General features: G+C 39.7%; 1 protein-coding gene across 1 annotated transcript in view; it reads right to left on the minus strand.

Moving 5' to 3' along the window:
- Positions 1-20,009, minus strand: part of LOC128701224 (protein Star-like) — a 66,881-nt gene that overhangs the window by 25,867 nt on the left and 21,005 nt on the right. Inside the window, exons 2-3 of the mRNA XM_070100472.1 lie at positions 9,974-10,182; positions 554-759 (exon numbers count right to left, since the gene is read on the minus strand). Of these exons, the coding sequence (XP_069956573.1) occupies positions 554-759; positions 9,974-10,182 (415 nt within the window). The remainder of the gene's footprint in view (positions 1-553; positions 760-9,973; positions 10,183-20,009) is intronic.

Consider the following 20,009-nt stretch of genomic DNA (forward strand, 5'->3'; position numbering starts at 1 on the left):
GGTACCTGGGTGTTAGTGGACTGGTGTGGGTCACATCCTGGGACAAAGCTGACCTAATTTGCTGGAAATGCTGAGTGTAACAAGCGGCTTTCTATATAGTACCATGTCGTTGATGTCAGCTATGGTCTGTATACCTTGTACATGTATTCGTAGGAAATAGATATATTATTGTGAGTGTCAGTTGCCCAGTATAACTGGTTGTTTGTCATGCATATAGACCACTCCAGCAGGAACTCCTGGACTTAATCTTTGAGCTCATGTTAATTTATTGGAGAGTAGTAAGATGTTTTAAAAAATAATGTATTTTTTGTTACTGCCTTGTGAGTTAAATAGTCAATAGTTTGAGGGTTCTGTTGGAGCACAAGAACTTGCCACATGTTAGGAGATGGAAATACACCGGTTTAGAAATAAATTACATATTTTCGGGGAATATGTTTTTAAATTTGGCGTTGTACAAAACAGAATGAAAAATACTGTAATACTGAAAAGGGTTTGTGCAAATTATAAAAACTCTAGCCATGTGTTCTGCTTTCAACAAGTCAAAAGTTCTTACGTAAAGATAACATCAGAGGAAACGTTGTTCAAGGCAAGTGCTGCGTTTATTGAGTAGGCCTTTCTTTGTTTACTTAAAAGTTGTTTGTAGGTTTCTGGAAAAGGTTCTATCAGAAGGCCCGTCCAGCCCCGATTTCTCTCGAAGTACAACGAGTTACTTAAGTATTCCCCGTCAACGGCGCCAACCTCCACGAAGAATCCATCCTTCTGCAACACAATATTAGTTACAGCTACTGTCTGTGGTACACACCTAAAAATATTAGTAGAATAATACTTATCATAGGTACTGAGAGGAAAGAATAGTAATCACGTTAGAAGCATAGTAGAATAACAATTGAGTGTGAGAAATGGTTTTGAAAATCGATAAGTTGAAGATTGAGACACTTATGCAACATATGGGAATCTTTATTGAAGATATGTTGCATAAGTGTCTCAATCTTCAGAATAACAATTGCAACCACACGAGGAATTACAAACTAGAGAACATAATATTTCATGTAAAAGATGTCAAACTGACAGGGATAATTTTTACAACACTCGCACTCCATATATTGGAATATTACAGTATATAAACTCTTCAGTGCTTAATAATAACTCATATGAAGACAGAAACTCAGGAGATAATTCATCGATATATTACGACCCTCCTCTTCCACCCGCTTCAGGGGTCCTCTTCAACACATACACGCACTTCATATTTTTAGCTCATTTACTATTCACTTTTACTCAGTTATTCAGATAACACCTACGGAATGCTTTCATATGTTATGTAGAGAACATTCACTGCTAACATTCACCGATATCATTCAATGAGTTATCAGAAAGCATTCAGTGGTAACATTAACTCAATTATGCAGAAAATTTTACTGCTAAAATTTACTAAGTTATGTAGAGAACATTTACTGGCAACATTTAACTAGATTTTTAACATATTCTCTGCTAGAGATAGAGATTAGAGAACCTACCGTAGCAGTCATTCCATCAGCCAGAACGTCAAACGTCTTTGAAATACTGTTTGAGAAAGTCTCTGGAGGCTGAATAACCTAGATTACATGAGAACATGAGAAAGAAGGAACACTGCAGCTGGCGTGCTGGCCCATGTGAGGTAGGTCCAAGTCTCCTACCGGTGTAACCCAATGCCCTAACCTAGTCAGGTTAGGTCACATCCACTTAAGAGAGGAGCACGGCATCTGACCTCGTAGCACAAGCTAGTCAGGTCCAACTCACGCCCACCCACACCCATTCATGTATTTATCTAACCTATTTTTTGTGGTAGGGGACTTGAATGCTAAAGTAGGAGAAACTTTTAGAGAGGGTGTGGTAGGTAAGTTTGGGGTGCCAGGTGTAAATGATAATGGGAGCCCTTTGATTGAACTTTGTATAGAAAGGGGTTTAGTTATAGGTAATACATATTTTAAGAAAAAGAGGATAAATAAGTATACACGATATGATGTAGGGCGAAATGACAGTAGTTTGTTGGATTATGTATTGGTAGATAAAAGACTGTTGAGTAGACTTCAGGATGTACATGTTTATAGAGGGGCCACAGATATATCAGATCACTTTCTAGTTGTAGCTACACTGAGAGTAAAAGGTAGATGGGATACAAGGAGAATAGAAGCATCAGGGAAGAGAGAGGTAAAGGTTTATAAACTAAAAGAGGAGGCAGTTAGGGTAAGATATAAACAGCTATTGGAGGATAGATGGGCTAATGAGAGCATAGGCAATGGGGTCGAAGAGGTATGGGGTAGGTTTAAAAATGTAGTGTTAGAGTGTTCAGCAGAAGTTTGTGGTTACAGGAAAGTGGGTGCAGGAGGGAAGAGGAGCGATTGGTGGAATGATGATGTAAAGAGAGTAGTAAGGGAGAAAAAGTTAGCATATGAGAAGTTTTTACAAAGTAGAAGTGATGCAAGGAGGGAAGAGTATATGGAGAAAAAGAGAGAAGTTAAGAGAGTGGTGAAGCAATGTAAAAAGAGAGCAAATGAGAGAGTGGGTGAGATGTTATCAACAAATTTTGTTGAAAATAAGAAAAAGTTTTGGAGTGAGATTAACAAGTTAAGAAAGCCTAGAGAACAAATGGATTTGTCAGTTAAAAATAGGAGAGGAGAGTTATTAAATGGAGAGTTAGAGGTATTGGGAAGATGGAAGGAATATTTTGAGGAATTGTTAAATGTTGATGAAGATAGGGAAGCTGTGATTTCGTGTATAGGGCAAGGAGGAATAACATCTTGTAGGAGTGAGGAAGAGCCAGTTGTGAGTGTGGGGGAAGTTCGTGAGGCAGTAGGTAAAATGAAAGGGGGTAAGGCAGCCGGGATTGATGGGATAAAGATAGAAATGTTAAAAGCAGGTGGGGATATAGTTTTGGAGTGGTTGGTGCAATTATTTAATAAATGTATGGAAGAGGGTAAGGTACCTAGGGATTGGCAGAGAGCATGCATAGTTCCTTTGTATAAAGGCAAAGGGGATAAAAGAGAGTGCAAAAATTATAGGGGGATAAGTCTGTTGAGTGTACCTGGTAAAGTGTATGGTAGAGTTATAATTTAAAGAATTAAGAGTAAGACGGAGAATAGGATAGCAGATGAACAAGGAGGCTTTAGGAAAGGTAGGGGGTGTGTGGACCAGGTGTTTACAGTGAAACATATAAGTGAACAGTATTTAGATAAGGCTAAAGAGGTCTTTGTGGCATTTATGGATTTGGAAAAGGCGTATGACAGGGTGGATAGGGGGGCAATGTGGCAGATGTTGCAAGTGTATGGTGTAGGAGGTAGGTTACTGAAAGCAGTGAAGAGTTTTTACGAGGATAGTGAGGCTCAAGTTAGAGTATGTAGGAAAGAGGGAAATTTTTTCCCAGTAAAAGTAGGCCTTAGACAAGGATGTGTGATGTCACCGTGGTTGTTTAATATATTTATAGATGGGGTTGTAAGAGAAGTAAATGCGAGGGTCTTGGCAAGAGGCGTGGAGTTAAAAGATGAAGAATCACACACAAAGTGGGAGTTGTCACAGCTGCTCTTTGCTGATGACACTGTGCTCTTGGGAGATTCTGAAGAGAAGTTGCAGAGATTGGTGGATGAATTTGGTAGGGTGTGCAAAAGAAGAAAATTAAAGGTGAATACAGGAAAGAGTAAGGTTATGAGGATAACAAAAAGATTAGGTGATGAAAGATTGAATATCAGATTGGAGGGAGAGAGTATGGAGGAGGTGAACGTATTCAGATATTTGGGAGTGGACGTGTCAGCGGATGGGTCTATGAAAGATGAGGTGAATCATAGAATTGATGAGGGAAAAAGAGTGAGTGGTGCACTTAGGAGTCTGTGGAGACAAAGAACTTTGTCCTTGGAGGCAAAGAGGGGAATGTATGAGAGTATAGTTTTACCAACGCTCTTATATGGGTGTGAAGCGTGGGTGATGAATGTTGCAGCGAGGAGAAGGCTGGAGGCAGTGGAGATGTCATGTCTGAGGGCAATGTGTGGTGTGAATATAATGCAGAGAATTCGTAGTTTGGAAGTTAGGAGGAGGTGCGGGATTACCAAAACTGTTGTCCAGAGGGCTGAGGAAGGGTTGTTGAGGTGGTTCGGACATGTAGAGAGAATGGAGCGAAACAGAATGACTTCAAGAGTGTATCAGTCTGTAGTGGAAGGAAGGCGGGGTAGGGGTCGGCCTAGGAAGGGTTGGAGGGAGGGGGTAAAGGAGGTTTTGTGTGCGAGGGGCTTGGACTTCCAGCAGGCATGCGTGAGCGTGTTTGATAGGAGTGAATGGAGACAAATGGTTTTTAATACTTGACGTGCTGTTGGAGTGTGAGCAAAGTAACATTTATGAAGGGATTCAGGGAAACCGGCAGGCCGGACTTGAGTCCTGGAGATGGGAAGTACAGTGCCTGCACTCTGAATGAGGGGTGTTAATGTTGCAGTTTAAAAACTGTAGTGTAAAGCACCCTTCTGGCAAGACAGTGATGGAGTGAATGATGGTGAAAGTTTTTCTTTTTCGGGCCACCCTGCCTTGGTGGGAATCGGCCGGTGTGATAATAAAAAAAAAAAAATAAATTTTTAAAACTACACAACGTTTTAGCTTCTACACATTTATTGTACATAACTATAGCGAAAGTTGTCGTAGTAATTATAAGGTGCGTCTGAACACATTGACGTAATGCCCTGACTACGTGGGCCGTCAACCAGTAACAGTAACAACGTTCAACTCCCTGTTGCCATTGTCCTTTTAAGCTGTGTTCATCGAACAAGCAACTGCTGTGGTAATTCTTGTCTGCCGGGTCTGGAGTTTTGAGACTCTCTGACCGTGGGTTCAATCCCGGCCGGGGTATGGTTAGTCAGCTTACCCAGCACAACCCTGACTAGGCGAGGTTGTATATAAATGGTAGCTATGTTGCTATAACCCTCAGCTGACACACTGAAGCTTGTGCTTCGATCCCCGGTACGAGTGGAAACATGCGTTTCCTTAAGACAACTATTGTTTCTGTTCACCTAGCTGTAACTAGGTACATAGATGCTAGCTGACTAGTGTGGGTCGCATCCTGGGAAGAAGATTAACCTAATTTGTCCTAAATACTCTGCATGTTCCTCCATTCTTATGTTCTTATGTTCTTATAATCAGGGGTTGCTATATAGTACATCACTGACGTCAGCTACGTCTATATACATTGTACATGTACTTGTAGAAATTATTATTATTATTATTATTATTATTATTATTATTATTATTATTATAGACGAAGAATTAGACACGTTGGGAATCCCTCCTACCAGTGACAATACCTAAGTCTGCTGCACTTTTCTTATCTGATGCCAGTATAAAAGTGGTAATCTTCCTGACTGTACTTCAGATTCTTCAAAAATACGGTGCTCATCTCCTAATCCTATGCTGAGGAACTGATTTCTTTGTCTTTTATATATACTTCTACAGTCTTCCCATTATATCCATGTATTGTATTGATAAAGCCAGTGAATGACGAAACTTCTATAAATTAAAGATATCCAGATGTTGCACAAGTGTCTAACTCAGCGAGGTAACAGACCTCACATCGTCATTTACTATGATTCACTTAAGAACATCGGCATTTTGTGTCCCTTAGTTTTAAAATAGATCTCAAAGTGTATAGAAAGTGTTACCATTGCGTTACGGTGCAAAATCAGCTAACTGCAATATTTCTTATAAAATACGCTGAGCATTTGTTTACTAATGTGAAGTTCCAAGAATGTATCGTCACACAGTCAGCCATCTTGATTGCAATCATTAACGTTGCTTCTACACATCCGTGTCACCAGGAAAAATCAGTTATTGACTTTGTGCAATGCATTGCACAGTGTTGTACTCTCCTCTTGGTACTCTCATATTTGCCGTTGGAGGGGTAGAGTCTCAGCTTCTGGTCCCACCTATCTGCTGGCCACTCCTTGATTTCTTTCTCTCTCTTTCTCTCTCTCTCTCTCTCTCTATCTATCTATCTATCTATCTATCTATCTATCTATCTCTCTCTCTCTCTCTCTCTCTCTCTCTCTCTCTCTCTCTCTCTCTCTCTCTCTCTCTCTCTCCTGGCTGTGTGATTACTCACACACTTCTTCTTAAAACTAAGTACGTATCTAGCCTTTTCAGCTTCGCTCTCAAGACCGTTCTTCCTCTTGACCTTTCTAAGGCTTAAAAAATATTTCCTATTTTTTGATCCCTGTGACTTATCACTGTTTTTTATTTCCAACTGAGCTCTCATGTACCTTAGATCCGTCTCTCAAACAGACTTGTCCTGTCCACCCTTTCATATCCTCTTACCTCTTCTGTCCTCTGACGCATCAGGTTTAACTCCTGATGACGTAAAAGAACAGAAGTGCATAAATTTTCCTTTTCCAGCTATATCTGATGTGGATTCTACATTTGAGCTGCATACTCTGAAACTTGGCTTGAAAAATGTTGTTTTAGTGAAGAGTGGCTACTTGTTGAGGTTGTTAGGTAAGACACATATGCAACAGTTAGACAACTTTATTCCGAAACGTTTCGCCTACACAGTAGGCGTCTTCAGTCGAATACAGAAAGTAGGCAGGAACAGTAGAGATGTGAAGACGATGTAATCAGTCCATCACCCTTAAAGTCGTAGAATTTGAGGTTGTCAGTCCCTCGGCCTGGAGAAGTTCAGTTCCATAGTCAGGAACTATCATATAGTTCCTGACTATGGAACTGAACTTCTCCAGGCCGAGGGACTGACAACCTCAAATTCTACGACTTCAAGGGTGATGGACTGATTACATCGTCTTCACATCTCTACTGTTCCTGCCTACTTTCTGTATTCGACTGAAGAAGCCTACTGTGTAGGCGAAACGTTTCGGAATAAAGTTGTCTAACTGTTGCATATGTGTCTTACCTAACAACCTGTCGGTATTGTATACCATTTTGATGTTCTACTTGTTGAGGTGTTTGAAAGTTACTTTTAATTAAATTTGCTAGTCTCGCTTTTGCTGAATAAATAACAAAAAGGCACAATACCGTGACTGGAACGATACACAAATAACTCGCACATAAAAGAGAGAAGCTTACGACGACCTTTGTCAATGGTCCAAGTCGGACCGAAACGTCGTCGTAAGCTTCTCTCTTTTATGTGCGGGTTATTTGTGTATCGCTTTTACTGCTGTAACTATTTGGCTGGTGTACGATTCTGGAGATATGTAAATGTATATGTTCTGTTTCAGATAATTTATCGATGATTGCAATTAGTGGTTCACAAAACCCTTTTTTTTTGTTAGGTAAAAGGACACAGGTGCAACTAATGTGACATTTTATTATGACAACGTCTCGCTCTCCAAGCCGTTACAAAGCTTTTTGAGAGCGAAACGTTTCCACATAAAATGTCACAGTAGTTGCACTTGTGTTCTTTGAACTATCATACTGTCGGTTATAAAATTTTCCTCTGCTCTCCGGCACTTACCAACTGCATACTTCTTTCAGAAATAACCTCAGCCTGCATAATTTCCTCTTCGAAAGTCAAACTTGTCCATCGCTTCTGTTTTTTCTTTCCACGTTCACTCTCACAGGGAATTAAAACTGAGGTACTCCAGGGTTCCAGTCATTAGAGTTGCTTGTGGTTAACACAAGGTTCTTCCTCGTTATGCTGATTCCAGTCGTCCATGTTGCTCCATATTCTCTTCGTATTTTCTTGTGACGGTTTTTTATGATCAGTTGTTTTATTAACGTGGGCTTTTCTAGATATTTCTTCTTTCGTGTCCACCATCACTGTAGTTGAAATTCTTCAGTGAGTTATACATCACTACTATCACACATTTAGGAGCATCCCTATTATGTAGCCATTTGACCTCCCTACCTCTCATCGTTTATTCTTCTCATCGTCTCAAAAGTCCACTGGTTTCTGATTACCAACGCTGCTATTCTGCATCTTCTGTTTCCTATGTCGTTGCTCATTAATTGATATCCTGCTATAGAAATTGCAGCACTGGACATTGCTGGTGCTTTCGACCGAGTATGGCGCCAGGGACTCTTGGTAAAACTGCAAGCACTGGGAAATGCAGGCTTTATACTATGTCTCCTCAGTGATTACCTTCAAGCTCAATGGGTCAGAGTCAGCAAGAAATCCTATTGGGACAATTGTTCCACAGAGAAGCATGCTTGTAGCAATGTTATGGAATGTCTACTTATCCACCAGAGGAAATGCCAACTGCTCTAAGCTATATCAATCACCAGCTAAGAGGTATATCAGTCTGGGGAAACAGATGGCAGGTAACATTTGCTTCTGAGAAAACACAATTGATGGTCTCTAGGCACCATGATGGTAATACAAGAGCAACAGTAAGTATGAACGGGAGAGTGTTGGAACCTTGGGACGAAGTTGATATCACTGAGGTGAAATTTGACTCCAAACTGACCATGAAGAACCACATTGTAAATCTTGCAAACAAGGCAGCCAGGAAGCTTGCAGCACTTCAACGAATCTCGCATCTGCTCGATAGTAGAGGTGGCAAGATCCTGTACGAGGCACAAGTACGCTCACACCTTGAGTATACTCCGCTTTTTTTGGATTGCCTGCCCCCATCTCAACTGTAACTTCTTGACAGAGTAGAGATCAGAGCAAGATGTCTCATCTCTCACCGGGACCCATCCTGGATAGATCCATCATTTCAGCAGAGCCTTCAACACTGGAGGGATGAGAGCTACCTTACTGTTATGTACAAAGCCAATATTGTTAAAGTACCACACTTGGCTCCACTCCGAGGACAGAGAGCAGTAAGCTTCTACACAACAAGACGGACAACAAGCAGTAACTTCACTCTGGCTGTAGCCTTCTCCAGGACATCACTTCATTTGAGATCATTTATTTCCAGGATTAAAGCCTAGAACATGTTCGTACAACATAATGATATCAACGAGAAAAAGTCTTTTGGTCAAATGAAAAATGTTTGCCCACAGATGGCTTCAATTTCATCTTGTTCCCTATCTGCATGTCTCATTAAAATAAAATGCTTTCAAATGAGCTGATGCAGGTAACAGCTCATAGCTAGTAATTAAAGTTAGGAATCATTAACCTAACCTTGTAAAACCATGTGTAAAAAAACAATAGACAGACAGAGAGAAAGGCGGAGAAAGAGAGAGAGGAATAAAAACTAAGCAAGGAGGAGCTACAGGTATTATAATATGTATCAAAACTGATTATTTATCTAAAAAGTTCATCAGTATCGTGCACAATGATCATTTTTCAGCCTAAGATCACTCAATAATCGTCTTCCTCCCACTCCATAGAGACAATGCACGAGCAGCATTTGTTTTCTAAGGAGACACACTATTCAGAAATATGTTTTGAACACTTGTATTTCAAAAATTGCTAAATGAAGAGTCTTAAATATTTCTATTAGATAATACAGTAGACCGTCGTTTAACACGGTTTTGTTTGGCACATTTTGGTTATAGCATCACTGAAGAATTGTGGCATATTTTTGTATAACACTTCGTAAAATTAGCTCAGTCTGCGTGACACGAAAAAATTCGGAGCATCACCTGTGGACTATACTCTGCCTGGCTGTGGGTAGACCATTGTGTCAAAGGGGGAGACCTACCGCCATCCCCCACCACCTTGGTCTAAAAAAAGTTTTTTTTTGGCTTTTTGGGGGCTCCCAGAAACATAACCCAATTTTTCCCATAAGTTCTTAAGTTTGTCTAAAATGGTTTTAACTACCAAGACATTTTCAGGAACGTAACTACCGTGTTAACGACGGTCTACTGTAAATGGAATTAATCTAAGGAGAATTGGACCTGTCTCGCATGGACCAGTAGGCCTGTTGCAGTGTTCCTTCTTTACATTCTTAATAGTTGTAGTAAATAAAATGAACAGCTGTAAAAAGAGACTGACAGAGTAGGAAGGTTTATATTTTTCAGATCACTAATTGAAAACCAAACCTAATATTATACTAAAGATTCGTACCATGCCATTTAAAATGTCTGCATCGGCGTAAGAAGATTGACCGAACTGGGAGAAATGTATTTTTTGAGGCTCGGAGAGATTATAAGGTTTGTTTGTGGGTGAATTAATAAGATGTTTGATGTAAGTGACCAGTGCTGGATCATCCTGGTCGAGACCTTGGAACGTTTTCTCAGTCAGTGTTCGCTGCTGGGCCACACTTGCTCTGTCTTCTGTAAACAATTGTAATACTAATATTAAAACTTTGATAACATCTACATTAATTTAATTATGACACACACACACACACACACATTGGACAAATAAATTTTAAAATTCTTAATTCTTGGGTAGAATAGTTTGTTGGTGAGTTGTGTGAAGGACGTGTCTAGTTGGGCCAGCGGGCATGCTGCAGTGTTCCCTTTTTTATGAGTCGTGCATCAGGTGTTGCTTTGTTGTGGGATGTGATAGTAAGGTGTGGGCTAGACCCTTCATATGCCTTCCTTTGATGCATTACTTTCATTGTTCCTTGATAATGTGAGCAGTCATGAAAGCGCTTGGAATTTCTCTATTCTTTCACAGTGGTTGTTTTGCATATTCTGAAAGCGCCTGTTTACTGTGATCTTATTGCATATATATATATATATATATATATATATATATATATATATATATATATATATATATATATATATATATATATATATATATATATATATACATGTATATATATACATGTATATATATATACATGTATATATATATACATGTATATATATATATACTTTATATATATATATATATATATATATATATATATATATATATATATATATATATATATATATATATATATATATATATATATATATATATGCAATAAGATCACAGTAAACAGATGATTTCAGAATATGCAAAACAACCACTGTGAAAGAATAGAGAAATTCCAAGCGCTTTCGTGACTGCTCACATTATTAAGGAACAATGAAAGTAATGCATCAAAGGAAGGAATACAAAGGGTCTAGCCCACACCTCACTATCACATCCCACAACAAAGCAACACCTGATGTGCGACTCATAAGAAAGGGAACACTGCAGCAGGCCCACTGGCCCAACTAGACAGGTCCTTCACACAACCCACTAACAAACTATTCTACCCAAGAATTAAGAATTTTAAAATTTATTATTTGTCCAATGTATTATTAAATTCTTCCCAAATTCTATTAATTATAAATGGATCTAATTTATATAAACCAAAGGAAATATTCATATTATTGTCAGAACTGCTTTTTATGAAACAAGATTCAATTATATTCCTGTCAACCATGGACTTGCTTGATACTACTTTCTCAACTTTTTGAAAATCAATTGGATGGTTATAATCTCTCACTTGAATAAATAGAGCATTGGAACCTTGTCCAGTTCTAATGCTATATTTATGTTGTTTTAATCTTAGTTCGAGATTTTTACCAGTTTGACCGTAATAAACTTTATCGCAAATTTTACAAGGAATCTTATAGACACATCCGTCATCATTTTGGGGGGAATTCTTTATCAAAAGTTTTTTTACTGTGAATTGGGGCAGCAAGGTGCAGAGCCACTGCAATACTGAGGGCCTTAGGGTCGAGTCGCATGCAAATTGCTGATATGGGAACTCTTTGGAGGAAATCCCCGGAGTGATTTGCACTCACAGCCTGGAGACTGGCAATCTCCCAATCTGATGTTGCAGCCCTGAGCATGTTGGCAAGCACCTTTTCAGCGATCAGGCCATCCCAGCTTGACTGTGAGCCAGTGCTGCACTAGGGTTTGGTGCTGGAGCAGCAGGAGTCTCCCATTTATTGATGGCACTGACATAGCTAGGGTCTTCTATTCTGCTGAGTCACTGAGGGTATCAGGAAGAATTTGTCTTATCAACTCGTTTGATGCTATGGAAGAGGATAGGAAAGCTGGTAGAGCAATCTGGGAGGATCTGCGTACTCCTAGCCCTCCAAGCCTGACCGGAAGCGAGGCTTGCAACCACTGTCCATCTTCAAGGGAAAGATTCAATACACTCTCTAGCATGGTCTTTACGAGAGAGTCATATTCCTTGAGTTTTGGACTGCTGAAGGCTGGAGAGCTTCTCAGAAAGTAGGTAAGTTTTGGGATTGACAGGCACCTGGTGAGTAGGTAGAAGGCATCGTGTGTCAATGTCTTTCATCCTGCTCTCCATCGTCCAGAGGTCTGAGACTTTTTTCTAGGATCAGATCGATGGCATTGGACCCAAGAGGAGCACCAAGGAGAGTGCTGTTGACTGGATCAATGGCTCGTGCTCCTGGTAAAATGGCACTAATATTCTGGATCATCTGCTGATTGATAGAAACTATTTCACATTTGGTGGGGTTAAAAGAAAGGCCCAGGCTTTTTCCCATGTCTATAATTTTACTGATGTCCTCTAGGAGAGATTCTGTTGTGCCAGCTAGGGTACCATAGTCCAGGAACCAGATATTGAGCTCGCTGGAGAGTGCTTCTGTGACTTCCTTGATGACCAAACAGAATAGAAAGGGGGCGAGAGGGTCCCCCTGTTGCATGCCCTCACATGAGTCAATTTCATGGTCCCCGAACAATAGTTTGGAAGTCACACTATAACACGATTCTATGAAGGGATAAAGGGAAGGGAAGTTTCTATAAACTGCTTGGAGAGCAGTATCCCTTCTGGCTGAGTTGAAAGCGTTGGCAAAGTCCAATTTGGCCAAGGCTTTTTCATCTGACATGTTTTTGATATATAATCGTGCTGCGTGGGTAGCTGCTTCACAGCCCTGTTGAATGCCGAAACCGAGCTGAGTTGGTTTCAGCATTGCAGCAGCCTCTTGGCTCACCCTTCTTACTGCAGCCTTGGCGACTAGGCGCCGAAGGGTGTTGTTCACTGCAATGGGAATGATTCTGTGGAGAAATTTTCTCCAGGACGGGGGTATCAGCCCCCTTCAGCCCCTTCAGCCCCTTCAGCCCCTTTCAGCCCTGAGGGGCCCAGCCATCTCGGAAGGGGCAAATATCTTGTTTACTGCTACAGTGAGTAATTGATCCCCGATGCAGTACCAGTATGCGACGTGTGGTCAAGCGACCACCACTCCAAGCAGTCCAGTGTTGCAAAGTGTAGTTTAATAAGAGACAGTCCATCTCTTACCTTAGCAGGACAATTAAGGAAAATCCTGCTCCCACTTTATTATCATGGAAAAGATAGTGTATATTGTTGTGTATGCTTAAGACAGCAAGAATCAAACATTCTGCTTTGCTTCATGGAGGAAGTGGCAAGGAAGTAAAAGTACTAGGTCAGCTTTTCCTTTGTGATAGGGGAGTAACGGCACAGGGTGCTGTGGCATCTTCAGATTACTTTTGATTCTATTAAGAGTAACACTGACGCTAGGATAACCAACAAAGAACACTGATCTGTTCATTGGTGTGAACAAAGTATCTCATAAATCACAATAAACACTTAAGAGAAGTGTGATCAGCTTCTTTAGTGATAAGATTGTGAACAATAAAGACAAATCTTGTGGAACATAGTGAACCAGTGTGCTTATTCCTAGGCTATGGAAGACGTGGACATCCAAGGACACTTCAGCTTCTATCAAGTCACCGATATCTGTTGAAGGTGTGAAGAACACCATAGCTCATGCTACAAGAGCAAGGTAGGTTACGAATTTCTTGTACGGGGGACTGCGCAGTTCTTGAGTCGCAAGGAGTTTGTAATCAACCTATAGTCGGCAGTAAGGTGCGGACTTTTGAATCCAAACAAGTACGTAATTTGTCAGCAATCAGTGAATGAAATATGCTGACATAACACCCCCTAGGGGTAATTTATAATCTTACAAATTATAACTCATTTCAGCCCGTTGAGGAATGACTTCAACAGCTTCTCAAGACCTCGTCTGCATGGGCGGCTGTGCAGGCGATGAGCTGTCTTTCTAAGTTAAGTTGTCCCTATACAAAATGTATAAGCTTAGCTGGTAAAGCCATTTCTCAACATTTTGGTCGTGCTCGAACTGGATAAAGGCCACGCTGTGGTCCAAATATGTTGTACTACAGTGTACAAATGACCTACGAGCCAAGGTCCTTCGAAAAAAGCTGTAAAACTAGTGTTTTACAATATAAATCAGCATAAATGAGTCCCTCCAGACTCAATCACAGAGAATGGGCAGCAAAAAGGAAATGGGCGCTCATCCAGCGTTCACCCAAAGAAAACAGGAGCTGGGTGACTCACCCAACAAGAAAACGGGGAATGGCACCCTGCATCCACTGCTCCAATCTTGAAAATCGCTGACTACTACAACAACAACCCAACTGATGTTCAGTTTGTCTGAGTGTATATACACATAGTGTTTATAATGTTTATAAACAGAAATTAAGAGACAAGATTGTGTTAAAGTTTGTTTCTTATAGATATACCTGTTATATTAAAGGAACTTATATATAAAATGCAAAGCTTTCATATACATATTAACAGTGATATTTATATATGTGTAAGTAATATTCACGTGTGATTTACAGTTATACAGTGACATTTATAGTGTACAGTGAATGAAGTGTATGACATCGTTATTTACGATTAATCATCGTGGTCAGGTTGACACAGCAAACTCAAGCCATAAACACCAGCCATATATACTGTGTACCCTTCATGGTCATTGACCCTGAGGTTAAGCTTAGTAGGTCAGTAGTGTCTGACTCGATTATTGCTGACTTAAGCATAAAAAAAACTCAGCTGTTTATAGCAGTACAGTGTTTTTTAAACACTCTAAGTGTGGTGCTAGAATTTTCAGTATACCATTAAAATGGCTTGTTTGAAAACTCAGTTTCAGTCTTTACAGACTAAGATTACACAATTAGAAAATCTAATTTCAGTCTGTATAGGATTAACTCAAGATACAAACATAGATTTTGATGATCTTGAGGTCAAATTTGAATTACTTACACAAAGTTTGAAAATAATTAATTCAGACTATACACATGAAAATAAATTTCTTGAATCAGATCCATCTGAGGATGAAATTAAAAATGTTTTGGATACTTTTAGTAATCAACAATTAAAGTGGACAGGAGTACAGGCTATCTGCCGTAAAACTCTGTCACAGAGACCTACTGTAACTAGTGGTCAAACACCTGTTACACATGTAACAACAACAAGTGTCCCATTACCAAGTTGACCTACCTTTTCATTACCTATTTTCCAAGGTCATAATTATGAAGAATTCATTAGAGGTTTTCAGTCTATAGTAAATTCACGAACTGACATAGATGAGATTGCTAAGTTCAATTATCTTAAATTTCTTGTGAAGGGAGAACCCTATGAACTGATTAAGTCATTTCCGGTGGTTAAAGGCAATTATCAAATAGCCTTACGTGTCTTAGCAGACAATTACTTTGATGCTGACAAGGCCAGGGTTAGACAAGCAGTCTTAATATCAAGCTTGAAGCCACCCAAACATTGTTTTTCAGACTTAAAGGCATTTAGAATCACATTAGACAATAGTCTCAGATCTCTAGGTGCTAAATATGACCTAAGACAATGTGAGTGATTTATCAGTGGTATTGTACAAGATAAGTTGTCACCACAAACTATTGAATGATTAAACATTGTTCAATAAACGGTTTTTCACTTGTGAAGAAATTAGCAATGGTTTACAAACAATAGTTTCATGCATGCTGTTGAAAAATATCATTACCAGCTAAGTTTAAAGAGTTTGTACATAACATAGAAAGACAGCTCATCGCCCGCACAGCCGTCCCTGCAGACGAGGTCTTGAGAAACTGTGGAAGTCGTCTCTCAACGGGCTGTAAAGTGTTATTATTTGTAAGATTATAAATTACCCCTAGGGGGTGTTATGTCAGCATATTTCATTCACTGATGGCTGACAAATTACATACTTGTTTGAACTCAAAAGTCCGCACCTTACTGCCGACTATAGGTTGATTACAAACTCCTTGCGACTCAAGAACTGCACAGTCCCCCATACTACAAGAAATTCTTAACCTACCTTGCTCTTGTAGCGTGAGCTATGGTGTTCTTCACACCTTCGACAGATATCGGTGACTTGATAGAAGCTGAAGTGTCCTTGGATGTCCACGTCTTCCATAGTCTAAGAACACGCATACATGTACACTATGTTCCACAAGATTTGTCTTTATTGTTCACAATCTTATCACTAAAGAAGCTGATCATACTTCTCTTAAGTGTTTATTGTGGTTTATGAGATACTTTGTTCACACTAAAGCACAGACAGTTCTTTGTTGGTTATCCTGGCGTTAGTGTCACTCTCAGTAGAGTCAAAAGTAATCTGAAGATGCCACAGCACCCCACGCCATTACTGCCCCTTGCACAAAGGAAAAGCTGACATAGTACTTTTTGCTTCCTTGCCACTTCCTCGATGAAGCAAAGCAGAATATTTGATTCTTGCTGTCTTAAGCATAGACAACAATGTCCACTATCTTTACTATGGTAATAAAGTGGGAGCAGGATTTTCCTTAATTGTCCTGCTAAAGTAAGAGATGTACTGTCTCTTATTAAAATACACTCTGCAACACAGGACCACATGGAGCATCGAGCCACGTCACATACTGGTACTGCATCTGGGGTCAATTACTCACTGTAGCAGTAAACAAGATGCTTGCCCCTTCTGAGAGGGCTGGGCCCCTCAGGGCTGAAAGGGCTGAAAGGGACTGAAGGGGGCTGATACCCCCCTCCTGGAGAAAATTTCTCCACACTGGGGGGCGGCGGAGGTTCGCTGCAGGTGAACTATTCATCACTTAACATTAATTTGATTTTCTAACTCGCCACCACTGCTGCTTGTCTTTTCTGAACAGCTTTAGTCTGTGTGGTTTCTGGAGAATCACTAATTTTGTTTTCAACACTGTGTAATTCTAACGGCACTAGTTTATTTGTCCACTTATTCACTACACCTTTGCTTAAAACATCAACTGTCCTGATGATTCCATTTACATTAGGATATATGGTCACAATTTTTCCAAGTGGCCATTGGGACCTCGGACCATCATTGTCAATAATCACTATGTCCCCAGGTCTTAAGGACTTATGATTTTCAGGAACACCAGCTCCATAGAAGTGTTCTCTCAATGAGGTGAGATAGTCTTCTCGCCAAATTTTTTCCCAACGTTCAATCACTTTATTAAGGTGTTTGAATTTACGTCTGAGTTGCTCAGGTTCGAAATAAGTAGGATCCTCTATGATTTCTTTATCATTCATGGGAGGAACAGGTTCGAGCCTTCTCCCATGGAGTAAATGAGATGGACTTAACACTTCTAAATTGTCCAGATCATCGGTAACATAAGTTAGAGGTCTGTTGATTTTGTTTTCTATTTCAGTCACAACTGTACGGAATTCTTCTAAGTCTATTCTCTGACGATGAAGAGTCTTCCTTAAACAACGTTTTACAATGCCGATCATTCTTTCATAAAATCCTGCGTGCCATGGAGATTTAGGAGGAATGTATCTCCAACGACAACTGCGTTGATTCAGCATCTGTTGTACTTCTGGTTGATCAAAGATCTTGCTTATATAAGCAGCACCAGCAACAAAGTTCGTTGCATTATCTGAAATCTTCAGTCTGGGACATCACCTTCTGGCTGCAAACCTTCTGAATAATTTGATAAAGGTTTCAGCAGACATGTCAGTGGCTACTTCTAGATGTACTGCTCTAGTTGTAGCACAAGTGAACAAACAGATGTACACCTTGATGGGAACTTTGTCAACTGTTTTGGTTAAAATTATTGGTCCAGCGTAATCTACACCTGTCACCTAAAATGGAGTGATATGACAAACTCTTTCAGAGGGATATGGAGGTGGACCTGGATACTGACATACTCGCATATCATAGTGACGACAAGTAATACAGTCCCTTATTTGTTTTTTCACACTTTGTCGACCTTGAGGTATCCAGTAGGATTGTCGTATATGACAAAGTGTGTCAGCTACTCCACCAAGTAACACGTTACTGTGGGCGTTTTGCACAATCAGTTTTGTTAGCCAATGATTCTTGGGGATCAATATTGGATGTATGGCTTCTTTAGGTAGTGAAGAATTATGAATTCTTCCTCGACATCTTATAATCTTTTCTGAGTCGAGATAAAGTCCTAAAGAATTAATCATAACAGGTTTCTCTGGGATTTATCTTGTGTTTCTAGAAATTTATATTCTGTAGAGAAAACATCTTTCTGTATTAGTTTCACCCAGTATTTAATGGGTTCAAGACATTCATAATCAGGTTTTATTCCTTTAATGAATTTAAAGACAAGAGCTGTAACTCTTAAGAGTTTACCCAAAGATGAGTATTTAGATCCATCAATGGCTATTTCTGTCGTGTCTGCAGTAATTACGCAACTTATTTCTGTTGTGTTCAAGCAGGCTGTTTCTTCTGGCATAATGTGTGCTTTTTGCTGAGGCCAGTTATTTTCATTAGAGAGCCAGTTCGGTCCGTGGAGCCATAATTTATTATCCACAAATTTCTTGAGTGGGACACCACGTGACAACATGTCAGCTGGATTCTCTTGGGTAGAGACGTGGAGAAAGGGATAATCTCTCTGCATCTCTTTTATTTCTGCTACTCTGTTCTGTACATAGACCAACTTACTCTTATTTTTTCTTAACCACTGGAGAACTGCTTCATTATCACTCCAGATCACGGTTTTTTCAATAGTGAGATGATCAAGTACTTTGTTGAGATAGCTAATTTTGTACCTACATAGAGTGCTGTCAGTTCCAATTGTGGTACTGTTCTGACCTTCAAGGGTGCTACCCTGGCCTTTGAAGTAATTAGTGTACTTCCTTCAGCATTACTCATGTAAGCTACAGCGCCATAACCTCTGGTTGACGCATCACAGAACACATGTAATGTGTACTTGTTTCCCTCGTGACCTATTTGTCTGGGAAATTTAATTTGATGAAGTTGTTTAAACTTCTTGGATATTTCATCCCATGCTTGACTCATTTCTAGAGACAAGTTCTCATCCCATCCAATTTTGAGCTTCCATGCATCTTGCATAAGCATTTTACCTTTTATGGTAATTGATGAGACGAGTCCTAGAGAATCAAAACATTGTGATACCTCTGACAGTAAACTACGTTTAGTGAGTGTACTGCACGATTTATTGTTTATCTTTTTGAGACTCAAAGCATCTTCCTGTGTGTTCCAATTAAGTCCCAGCATATTGTTGCAATCAGGAATATCAGCTTCAGGGAAATCTTCTTTGATAAGTTCCCTTAATTGCTTTGAATTTGTATTCCACATCCTTAGAGGCATATTTGCTTCTTTCATCTCCTTGTTAGCTTCTCTGTATAAGGATTTCAAATCCTCCTCTTTATTCACAGTACCTTGAAGATTGTCCACATAGAAACTTTTCTTTAAGATTTCTTTGAAGGGACTTTCAGATTTCTTCAAATGTGTATTTAGAGTAGCTTCTAGTAAGAATGGAGAGGATGTTGCACCAAATAATACTGATTTGAAACGATAAGTTTTCACAAGACTTTCAGGATCATGTGGATTTTCAGGCCACAAGAATCGAGTATAATCTCTATTTCTTGTAGTCCTCCTCTTAAGAAAGCTTTGGAAATATCAGCCGTGTAGGCATATGGGTTTGTGCGAAATTTCATAAGCACGTCTCCAAGCTTCTCAGTTAGTGAGGGTCCGGTCATCAGACAATCATTAAGACTTGCTACATCTTTATTTGCACGTGCGCTGCAATTATATACAACACGTAGTGGAGTGGTTTCAGAATCTTTTCTGACTCCATGGTGCGGGAGATAATGAGCGTCTGTCTTCAACTTATCTTCGACTACTTCCTCAATGAATTTATTGTCCAACTGTTCTTGTATGATATTATCATAGACAGTCAGTAGCTCTGGATTTTTCCCGAGCTCATGTATTTGTGCTTTCATTTGTCCGAAAGCCATGCGATAATTGCTAGGCAGATGTGGTGGATTTAATTTCCATAGTAGCCTAACCCAATACTGTCCGTCTTTATATTTGACAGTGTCCAAATATTGGCTATAAGTGACTCTTGTGGGCTTGGT

The sequence above is a fragment of the Cherax quadricarinatus genome, chromosome 72 (genome assembly GCF_038502225.1).
Source record: "Cherax quadricarinatus isolate ZL_2023a chromosome 72, ASM3850222v1, whole genome shotgun sequence".
Classification (NCBI taxonomy): Eukaryota; Metazoa; Arthropoda; class Malacostraca; order Decapoda; family Parastacidae; genus Cherax; species Cherax quadricarinatus.